The sequence below is a fragment of the Coturnix japonica genome, chromosome 3 (genome assembly GCF_054131305.1).
Source record: "Coturnix japonica strain WE chromosome 3, WE-NBRP24, whole genome shotgun sequence".
Lineage (NCBI taxonomy): Eukaryota > Metazoa > Chordata > Aves > Galliformes > Phasianidae > Coturnix > Coturnix japonica.
The window spans coordinates 52558625-52570748 of record NC_140665.1 but is presented as its reverse complement, the minus strand read 5'-3'; the positions used below and the strand labels follow the sequence as shown (position 1 = coordinate 52570748).

Sequence of the window (12124 nt, the reverse complement as noted above, 5' to 3'; positions counted from 1 at the left end):
TTTGAGAATAAGCTATTCCTGGCTAGACCCTCTGGTCAGTGGAACATTAAGCACTCCCCTCTTCGTCTCTTCGTCAGAAGTCCACAAACAGAAGCAAGATGCTTTCAAGTACAAGAAGACCAAACCCCTGAAAACCAAAATCATTATGCTTTACTTGATATACATACACATGAGAAAATATGACAGAATTGCATCTACTTGCCTACCTTTCAGGTTGGCATCCAGTGTTTTTTTTTTTCCTTTTAATCAAATTAGTGGTGGTAATAAAAATAAGCAGCATCTGTCAGGAGCTGTTCTTCCTGATAACTCTCCTCTAATTAAGATCAGCTTTTCCTCATTTTTCTCTACCAGTTCATTTGAGGAATATCAATCTCTTCCTATTCCAATTGTTTTCGTGAGATTTTTATTAAAGGTAATTCTGTAACTGCTCACTGTGCTGCATGTAGCAGATGGCAAAATCCTAGCACAAGTTATTAAATCTATTCCCTTCATCCCCAAACGCACAGTAAATCAACATGTGCTGGTGTTTTAATGAATACAGGCTCAGTCTGGGCTTATTTCAAATCCCATTCAAATGAATGACAGCCTTGCTATTGATTGGGAAAGGAATATAAGTAGCCCTCACACCTCAAATGAATTAAGCACAGAAGCTGGGTCTGCTCTTTCAAACAGCTCCCATTTTCTTTTCGTGCCTGGCAATAACAGTCTTTTGCAGCCATGCCACATCCTAAATGCTTATTAAAAAAAAAAATAATAATAAAAAAAAAATCAATGTACGTTTTATCCGTTCCCACAAAATATTAATGAAGGAGGAATAAAAAAAAAGCTGATTTTTTTTTTTTCCAAGGAAGATATACACCAAATATATCAATGAACTCAAAGAGCAAAATAACAGTGACGTACCACCAATAACAATAAATAGCTCAGCGGTTATTACCTACACAATACCAACTGAATGTTGTTGTTTCACATCTCTATACATTTCAATACAAAACAACGACCAAACCCAAACAGCCCCTAAATCATTTGCCAGCGGGGAAAAGAGTATTAAAAATACTTCCCTCTATTGCTAGAGGTAAAGAAACCAAGAGCTAAACATAACCCCATGAGATCTGCAGTTACCTATATATGGGGGCTGGAAGCTTGGTAAAACTCCTGGCATGCCTCATTCAGGACCACTTACTCTGAAGGAACACAACCAAGCTGATCCCCAAGCTGTGCCTTAGACAGGAGGCAGCTCCCTCCTCAGGAAGGGCTGTGGAAAACCATTACTAATTACAAACTCGGATCCCTGTGAATGACAGGAAACGCTAATATGAGTTCTCAGCTGTACAGTGCTAACCCCAGTACCTTATTGCTGACCCTGTGACTTAGCTGCCTAGCTGAACGGTTCCCATTCAGCCCTCATCTGCATCAATAAATCACCATTTATTGTTACTTGACCCACAGTTTTTCTCCAAAGTCAGTAAAACTCAAGCCAGGTAGAACCAAGACAAAATAAAAAGCCAAGCAAAGCACAGCCACAAGCTGTAACCTTTATACCAACTTGTCTTCATGACCAAAACTGTTTACTAGGAATTTCTAGAATGCCTCAGCTGCTTGGTTGACCTCAAAAATCAGATAACAAGAAAAACTAAAATTAAGCTTTCAAATATCAAAGTAACTGCCTTCTGTCAAAGTACTGCGCCCTGTAAAAATGTGTGTTTTCTGATATTGCAACGTTTGGAAAAGGTCCAACTAACCAGCTATAAAACCACATATAACAGGAAATGAGCCCACATTATCTTTCCCTGCCCTGCCCTGACAAGCTCAATGCAGTTCACGCTAGCTATGCAATGCTGTATTGACCAGAACTTGGAAGCACAAAAATCCAGGTAGAACAAAGAACAAAACAGTAGGTAATGGATTTTTTTTTCCCTCTCTGCACTCGTTTTTAGGAAGATAGGGTTCAGGAAAAGCAAACAAGCCATTTCAGTCAGACAGATCTATATATAGATAAACACACATTTGTTTTGCAGCCTTTTAATCCACTGGTGCCAGGGATACTATTGTGCTGTTCTGGCTGATGTTTGCGTGCTATTAAAACGCATTTTCTAGAACTGCAGGACTAACATTTGGTTCTGTTCCTACACCAGTTTCATTTCTTTCCTCCTCTATCTGCAGCACCACCGAATCAGTTACACAGGGTGGGTATCTCCCTTTGTTATACCAATTCATGCAAGACTGTGGATTTAGGAATGAACACGATCTTCATGAAGCAGGAATTATATTCAGTGAGTAGATACACACCAACATTTTGAAAATTCTATTTCCAGGTAATTTGGCTCATATCATGCCAAAAAAAGAGGAAAAAAAATAAAGACAAACAGTTTCAGAGTTGCTAAGCCAGTTTTCTTTCTTTCTTTCTTTCTTTTTTTTCTTTTTTTACTGAATTCCCTGCTCTAATCACTAGGAAAACATTTCCTTTCAGAAAACATGTTATGTGGGTGTGCTTGAAAACATCTGAGATTCTCAAGGACCACACTTACTGTGGCATATATTGAAACATTTCTAAAAGTGGTAAATGACAGTTTCACAGCCACCTATCTGAATTTAAACAGAACAATTCTTTCTCAAACAGATAAAGGCCAAGTTATCATTCCGCTCCTGCAACTTCAGAAGCTGTCATGCAAAAGTAGGACAAGACAATATTCTCCCCCTTTATTCTACTTCACAAGCCACCTCTTGCTGCCTTCCTGCTAACAGAGCCATTTCCCCAGTCCTCACATAGACATCTCATTACATTCTCATCCATTCACCTAGATATCTGCCACTGTAGGTCAAATATGTGATACATGCATTTATGAGGAAGGGAGAAAGGCCTCACTGGTCTTCTTTTTGAGTGAAGACCTAACTCATCAACCTACCCCATTTTAGTTGCAGAAAGGCAAGAGATTTTTAGCTTAACATGTCATTTACAACATTCTAAGAGTCTCTGAAATGCACAAATATCAATGGAACACGCTCCGCACTTTATTTAAATAAAAAAACACTATGTAATTTAAAACACAGCACTAGGGCCAAAGCTCACATGGGATTTTAAAGCCTTCTTTAGAAATTCTATTACCTATAGTGAGCAACTGCACCCATTTCAATAAAATCTTGCTTCATGTTGGTAGAAATCAGTCCTTAAGTCCACAAACTGTGATGTTAAATAAAACAATGTAAAAATCAGGAATACTGCAGTTTCTGTGGCATTTTTAACACCCTGGGAAATAAAACCCAACCAATTTCTAAAATTAAATACTTCACGTGCCCATTAAAACAATTATACAAATACAGGAATTGTACAGCACCTCAGGATACCTGCACAAAGCCAACTAACTGCTATAAAGAGTTATATCCTAACATATATGGCTATCATTACGTCCCCCAAGTGAAGCTGAACACTCAGCATACCCAATATACATTCTGACATGACTGGCCCTGCTGCTCCTGAACAAACCATATGGAGAAACTAGTGCTCACAGCCAAAGCTCTGCCCACATTGAGTGAAAAAGAGGAGGGAGATTTGCATGGCCAACCTCAGAAACCAAAGGGATATGGAATGCTGGGATCAGCACTGCACAAGGGCTGGCAGGCTCCCAACCTTTCCTTCCAGAAGTAAATACGCACACTTTCTCTTTCTTAATATATGGACCTTCGCAGCTTCAGCCACAGGTTTCTAAAACAAGCATCACTTTCCAAATAGTTTTTTCAATAGGGGGTGTTTGTTTTTTGTTTTTTTTCCTTAATAGTTTCCTTAATTTCTTTTCTTTAAAAAACAACAACCACACAAACAGAGAACAAACAACCCAAAACCAACCTGAAGAACACTGTGCAAAGAAAACAAAAATCTGGCAAAATGAAAGAAGAAAGTAGCATATGAAAAAACTATCTATATGACAGACAAATAAAGGCAGCTAGGAGAATACCAGTGATAGATGGAAGCAAGGTGAGAAGTGAGCCGGGTACCTAGCAACAAAGTGATACACACAGATTTGCTGCTAGCAGCTCCAGAACTCTGTAAAGTACAGTAGGAAAGTGTTAAATGATTCAAATGGAAAACATGATAAACAACATGAAATGCCACAGAAGTTTGGAATGCCTAGAATTCAGCTGGCATGCAGAAGCCATACTTACATTATTCTTCTGGCAAATAATTTCCTAGAATAAAAAAAAGAACAAACACATTGATAACATTGAACAAATACTGGAAAAGATATCTGACCAGAATGACTTTCTAACTTTAAAATACACAGACAAATGACAGGAAAAGGCAGCTAGAAGCACGTTTTCTTAGCCTGCCAAACCAATAGAAACCAGTATTGTCTCAGGAGAGACAATCTGTAATTGAAAAAGATTACAGAACTAAGTAGATATATACATTCTGTATATACACACAGGAGCACAAGCAGTCCTGAATGGGAGTGTCCAAAAGTTAGCTATTAATACATACATATTTCGCTTTACAAATACCATCTTGCTGCCAGTAGAAAAACTGTAAAGAATAGTAAAAGCAGTACTTCTAAGAAGTTTCAGATATTCCCAGCTTGCACTGAAAGCCAACCATTAGCTATTCAAGTTGGTTGAAATTCGTGTTACTTGAAATCTGTGTTGCTTGAACAAACCTGATGCAAAGATTATACAATAAAATCACCATTTAAATGCAAAGTTTCAGATAATCTAATGCACACGTGGATAGGAAGAGGTGGTTCTTGCACAGCATTTGGGTGGTACAGCCCAAGGAGCTGCCTGAAGGCAAACCACCCATGGGAAGTGGCCTCACCTTCAGGAAGTTCTGCCACTGCCAGACTTATTAACTACGCTATTCTTCCGCCACAGGTACCACTGAAGAGCTTCACAAGTCACATCACTAAAAACAGAGGCAGTCTCAAAGCAGGGCACCTCATACTTTCCCTGATTCAAGTTTCAAACTTCCATGAACTGCTTTTTCCCCTGACTGAGGTGACCTATGCTTCCTTATATCCTAGTTAAATCATGTGCTGCAATTCTGTATTTCATACATTTCCATAATCACTACTTTTTTTTTTTTTCCTTCAATTCACCACCCTTACAAGATTAAAACAACAAACGCTGCCACAAAAGATGCTCCTGCAAGCCCACAACTATATTATTTCATTTATTTATTAAGATGGTCTCTACATAATAGGGAAGGGGCTTTGCTTGCCAAAGACTTTTCTGCAACCACTCTGCAGAAGCATGGGCTCAACTCAAAGCTAAAAGAAACTGTGGGTATTGTTTCTGAGTCCATCAGTGGGCATTATACCAGTGGCAATTGGGACAGTGAAGTCTCACAGCACAGGAGTCAGATTCCATCAACACCAGTGGGAACCCAACATGTGACTAGTTTGCAAAGTTCAGTCCCTGAACTAATAATAGTTTTTCCCAAGCAGTGCCTCACTCCTATAAAACATTCAGTGGGAGTTGCATGTTTGGCTCCTCTGGAGTACAATGAAATTCTGCTCTACTATAGACCATTGTACTTCTATAATTGAATTAAATCCAAAGGTGGGTCTTCTACTATGAGAAATTTTATTTTTAGGGCTTTTATCTGAGTACCCTTTGTTTTGCACATAGAAGGGAAGTAATTGGATTACCACCACCTTCAGTTGGTGAAGTACATTTGGATGGAGGCACAGGGAGAAGAAACTAAGTTCAAGGCATTTTTCTCTTACAGGCAAGCCAAGCTGCGAATAGCTGGGCAGAATCAAAACCAAATACCCTGCATTAGCCAGAAGCAGTGGAAGCAAACCTTTTGTGAGAGGCAGCAGCGCCCAGACTGCAACCTGACTCACCAAGCTGCTTATTGAAATGCTTTTCAGCAATGCCTCGAGCTTAAGTGCAGTGGCACGCAATGCCTCTTGATCATAGCCAATGAATCTGAGGGAGTGGAAGTAATTTAAAAGACTGCTATCCAAATCGTCTGCCCTCCCACAACCTCATGGAAGTCAGCAAACCTTCAGCGTAGGATGGAGCAAGTGTCAAGTCCTTGGCTTCCACAGCTCACAGCTAACAGTCACCTTAAAACACTACTCGGCATTTAGCCAACCTACCACATGGCAAACACTGTCACTGAGAAACAGGGATAAATTTTGTGCCTACCTAACTGCTGCAGGGTCAATAAACACCAGCAGAAGAGTATTTGATATAAACAACTGTAACTCAGCAAGAGCTACAAGGCTGGACTCAATGATCTTTCGGGTCTTTTCCAATCTGAGTGATCCTATGATTCCAAGAATTACCAGTGACCACCTGTAGTCCCATCAGGCTTGGGCAGAAAACTGCTACTTTATATAAGAGCTAAAACATAAGGATTATCCTGTTCTCCCCTATGCTTAACCAATTGTTCTTACTGTTAACCCCAAAGAACAATAATTTTATTGAATGAGAAAACCATGTATTTAAGTTCATTCCTGAGATGTGTCAATCCTTGGTTTCCATAAAAAGCCACTTAACACCAAGATATTTAACTGACCATGGTAAAATCATCTACATTTTTCTCTTGGGAAAAGTGAACTGAGTTTTTCAGCGTTTCACTCAAAACTTATTTTTCAGGCCTCAGAATATTTTTATTATTCTATATGGCTTCCATATTTCTCATGGAAACACACAATCTTTTTTCAAGGGTTGAATAACTGCAGTTTTGCCTCTTGCACTTTTTCATTCAGAGCTACCTTCAGTGACTGCAGAGACTCGGAATTCGTATCACAGTAGAGGATAATGTTGTTAGCCATACTGAAGCTCTCTCTGACTCCCAGGTGGTAGAAGAGGGAAGGCTGACGAAAGGCATCACTCATCTCTACAACAGCAATATCTGTAGGAAGAAATGAAAAATGGTCAGTGCCACACATTTCTGACAGCCACATACTTCTACGCCATTTCTTTCCATTTACTTCAACCATTTCCATCAAAGCATTTGCTTTGATAATAAGAACAGTTTTTAAGTAGGAAATAGAATTATCGAGGGTTTTCCCCATTTCAGTTATGCCTGAATTTTGACTGTAGTCAGCAGGATGTGGTTTAATTTTTTTCTTTCTGTTTTTCCTTCTTCACCTTCCTCCCCACCCATTATTTCCTTTACATGAGACCTTAATTTCCCCAGGTAAGAAGCGGTAAAACATCACTAATCACAGAAAGGCATAAAGTTCATTTGGTGCACTGAAAAACAAAATTTGTTTAGATAATCTCTATATGATGAATGAGGACCCCACAGGAAAAAAATAATAATTGCATTTGATGTATATTTTCACCCTCCATGCAAGATGCAATAAAAATTGATTTAATTAAGTACATGACTGCATAATCAACAACCTTATCACACAGAGTCCTGCTCACAGTAGATTTGACCTGCATGAACATAAGCTCATAAACAAACGTCTACCAAACAATGCATGCAGACATCCGCAATGTCTCTTAAAATGTACATTTCATTTTCCCAGAGTCACAAAGTAAAAGTAAAGCATGAGGCAACTACAACAAATCAGCATATATAAATGTGGCTTCTTTTCTAACAGGCAGAATATTTCCACTACAAAAGTTTTGCTGGATCAAGAGAGCAAACTAAGTAAAATGACTCATCTCCACCTCTCCTGCAAACACCCTTCTCCCTCTTGTGAGATAGTCTTCACCCAATCCCATTTTTGGGGTTGTTCTATTCAAAGAAATGTAGTAACATGAAGAAAAAAAGGATGAAAAAGAAGCCTGGTTTCCATCACCTCTCCCTCCCTGATTTCCCCTACTGTGAACTCTTCTACAACAAAAGATAAGTTTCAAGACAAGCTATGCAGGCTAAAAGCCTATTACTCTGCTGTCCTTTTACTAAGAATAAATTTCGTAGGTTGCTCCAAATGTAATGCATCCTATTTATTCCCATGGAAACTACAACAGATGGCAAGAACACAATAACACTATTCAATAGAACAAATTCTAAAATCAAAAACGAAATTATTTTCTTTGGATGTCTCACAATTTATGTTTTAAGAACACCTCTGTCCAATTCCACATAAATATCTGAAGCATGGATACCTCCAAATCCATTTTATTGAAGTAGAAAATTAAGTATATTACTAAAACTGTACATAGATCGATCTTCTTTAATTTTCAGAAATCAAAACATTACAGAAGTCAAACAAGAATGAAAACAATTTTACTACACCTTGCTTGGGTGGACTTTTAATTATCGAGGGTTGATTATTTATTGATATATTTTTAGGAAGTTTCCTAATAGCAACTTGCTGATGCAAGTAATATTTTTTAACTGCTCTTATTCACATAAAAATCCAATCTTTGGAAACTGCAAGCTGATGGTTCATTTCTGTTACCTTGAGCAGGAGAAAAACTTGCGCAACTTTCCATTACTTACTTCTCAAATCTTGCAAGATAACACTTTCCCACTAGAGTTGCGAAACTAACAGTGAAGAGAGATATTACTTAACAAAGTGATGGTACGTGACCAGAAAAAGAACTTGGAAAATACTTGATGAAACCAGTATTAAACCGGCAAGTTCCCAGGATCATGCAGAAGGGAACACTTATACACACACACACACACCTAACCCCACACACCTGCGACAACAAAAACCAAACCAAAAACAATCACCCTTATTACTGTCAAGATGTGATGGCCAAATCCATTTAATACATTTGTTACAACAAATCAGATGTCCACCACGTTGGAAAACGTTAGTCTTATTCAGCTCCTGGCACCTTATAGGAGCCATTACCAATGCAGAGCAGCAGCAAGGGTATGGGTAATGATTCCTATAAGGTGCCTGAAACATGTTGTCAAGTGCATCTAAGGCAGTTAAACACTATACTGAGTTACATAAAGAGTGATTAGAAGTTATCAGGAGCTGAATAAGACTAACGTTTTCCATGACAAATCTAGCTCAAATAAGTATCCATAAAAATCCTCACCAGTTCAGATGAGCCAGGGTTTAACTTAGCATAGGACAACTGTTTGATCATCAATGTAACAAATTGCTAGAATACTACTGAGAAGTCTCTTACTTCTACCATATAAGATCAGTCTAAAACAGTTCTGCAGTGAAAGATACACAATTTCATGAGTAACAAACAAGCATTCCGACACAAAGTGGAAGCAGCATTTCCACAATTAGAGTGGAAAAACAAACTCACTCAAGGCATTTGCAGTTTCAGTTTCAAGGTAAATTTAAATAAAAATTGACCAAGAGCTCCAATCAGCGTAGAGCCCTCTGAACACCTAAACCCACAGTGAGAAGTACTCTGAAGAAAAGAATAAATTTTAGCCCTTAGTCTTGCACGTAAGATTAAATGTCACTTTTAACTAAAAAAGCAAGAGACTTGTTTCACAGCCCACTGGTACACCAATACTATTTAAAGAGAACAGGGGCAGGATGCTCTTTTTTACTAGTTATCTTAGACATCTTTAGATACAGAGCCTCATAAGAGATCTTACAGCAAATCACTGCCCCTTGCTAGCTTCTGAACATTGAAGAAAGTCTAGTCACAGCCTTTTCTTTCACCACTTTAAGCAACTGCCATGCCTGTGCTGATAAGTCTGGAGCATAAACGTGTGCTTGATAAGCAAGTGTATCTCTGGCTACACAGAAGCAGTGTAACTGCTGCAGCATGTAGTTCAGCGAGAACGCGTTGTCCATTTCACAAAGCGCTACAAGTTCTACTGACCGTAACCAAGCTGTCTGTAATGAAGCTTCTTGCGTACAAATTAGTATGGGTAACCACACTAAGCTGCAGGCATAACTACAACCACCAAGCAGTCCTACCTCAGGTTACTAGGCTAGCTGATGTCTATACTAAAAACTGCTCAAAATACAGTCACACAACACATTCAAAAGAACAAAGCACTACTGCACAGGGAGTCTGCTTCCAATTAATCTCAGAAAGCAGAGTGTGCAACAGAATTAGAGGCAACTGGCTTGTCTCTTTCTGCCCCAGAAGCAGTAGAAGCTCAAGGACTCATCAACATTTCTTACCTGAAGTGTAAATCCACTTGTATCTTTTTATGCTACATGTACAAAGATTAAGAACTTCATACATAACATCTCTACTAATTACTCTCTCTTAGCAAATTGCAAGAACTTAAGACCACATACAGTAATGTGGTTAAGAAGGGGAAGTGCCCCTTCAATGTATATAAAGCCTTTTTGTCTTGGTTATTACCAATGCCTTTAGTCACCAAGAAATGCACTGGTCAAAGTTCAACTCCTGCTTATTGTTTAAAATATAACAGGGCAAAGAAGAATGTTTAAACAAACACTTCAAGATATTATGCACGTACACCCTACTTTTTGATACTGTCCGCTTACCACAGTGCTGCCAGGAAGAACTATGAATACAAACAGATCAGTTATAAAACTGAAGAATGTTTATGCTTGCTACTATCCTCCAATTGATTGGTACACAGTTGTTTTTTCATATTCATTGTTACACAGTTAATCAGGACAAAACAAAAACTAATTACTATCAGCAAATTGTGGGATAGACCAATGTTTAGGGTTCCTTTCCACTTGGAGATTAAAACTCTTTTGGCATAGACACAAATACAGACCAAATTGATTCGAACGTAAGTTTGAGTGCAAAGTGTTTTGTGGTAATAACAATGGTTTCAGTAAGTCATGATGGCATTCACTATTGGGTGAACTTTCAGAAATGGGTAAATGGAAGACACCCACACCAACTCCTTTATGGTTCTTGGTCTTTGACTCAGATACCTTATTCCCCACCAATAGACTGCCTGGTTCAGTTAGGAAGCCTGTTTGGAAATCACAGTACCACATGAGTGCAGCTCAGTAGATCTGGTTCTCCTGTGCAAACCATAGCATCAGTGACTTGTCAGCATCAGTGGAATCATGCATAACTTGTCAGGAGTGTCTCATGTATTTCCAAGACTGGAAGCTGCTGATGCGAGTCACTGACATGAAGACACCTCAACACAGGGGAATGGCTGACCTCTCCGGAAACCTGGCTGGCCAAGCCGGTCTGCTGGGAGAGGCTAGCCAGAAAAAGGGCTTTGTAGAGGTGTCTGAGGTTTGGATATATAGAAAAAGTGGGTATAGACAGCACACTTGAGCTTCAGATACTAGAGGAAAAGCAAATTAATGTGTAAAATACAAGCAAAAGCACTAAAGCTAACACATATGCTAATTATCTATTTTCTATTGCAGGTTACACTGTCTAGCATCCAGTTCAGGTTCCTTATTTCAGCACCTCCTGTCACAATCCCAGCAGACAAAGTCAGCACAGCACATGACACCAATGCTCTGGGAAGCTTTCTTCTTTAAATTGCTGCACTAATCCTGGATCAGGTAATTTACTGCATCACTAAAATAAAATTTAAAGCCAATCCTGCAACATACTTGAAGGGGAATTCCTGAGCTCACGTGGATAGTCAGACAGTCAGCTGAATATGAGCCAGCAGTGTGTGCAGGTGGCCAAGAAGGCCAATGGCATCCTGGCTTATATCAGGAATGGTGTGGTGAACAGGACTAGGGAAGTCATCCTGCCCCTGTATTTGGCATTGGTGAGGCCTCACCACAAGTACTGTGTTCAGTTTGGGGCACCTCAGTACAAAAAGGACACAGAGGTACTGGAGCAGATCCAGAGAAGGGCAATAAGGCTTGGAAAATCAGCCCTATGAAGAGAGACTGAGGGAGCTGGGGATGTTTAGTCTGGGGAAAAGGAGGCTGAGGGCAGACCTTACTGCTCTCTTCCAGTATCTGAAAGGTGCTTACAGTGAGAACAGGGCAGGTCTCTTTTCACTGGTGACAGGATGAGGAGAAATGGCCTCAAGATGCGCCAAGGTAAGTTTAGGTTCGACGTTAGGAAACACTTCTTTACAGAAAGGGTAGTTAAACACTGGAATAGGCTGCCCAGGGAGGTGGTTGAGTCACTGTCCCTGAATGTGTTTAAGAGCCGTTTTGATGTGGTGATCGGAGATATGATTTAGCAGAGGGTTGTTAGAGTTAGGGTACTATGGTTAGGCTGTGGTTGGATTTGATGATCAAGGTCTTTTCCAACCTGAGTAATTCTGTGATTCTATGATTCCCAGCTAGAGAACAACAAGCATGTCAGCCTGGTG

At 39.4% G+C, this 12124-nt stretch overlaps 1 protein-coding gene across 1 annotated transcript in view; it reads right to left on the bottom strand.

Moving 5' to 3' along the window:
- Window positions 1–12124, bottom strand: part of MAP3K5 (mitogen-activated protein kinase kinase kinase 5) — an 86844-nt gene that overhangs the window by 51167 nt on the left and 23553 nt on the right. The window contains exons 2-3 of the mRNA XM_015858370.3: window positions 6717–6856; window positions 4162–4185 (exon numbers count right to left, since the gene is read on the bottom strand). Coding sequence (XP_015713856.2) covers window positions 4162–4185; window positions 6717–6856 — 164 coding nt within the window. The remainder of the gene's footprint in view (window positions 1–4161; window positions 4186–6716; window positions 6857–12124) is intronic.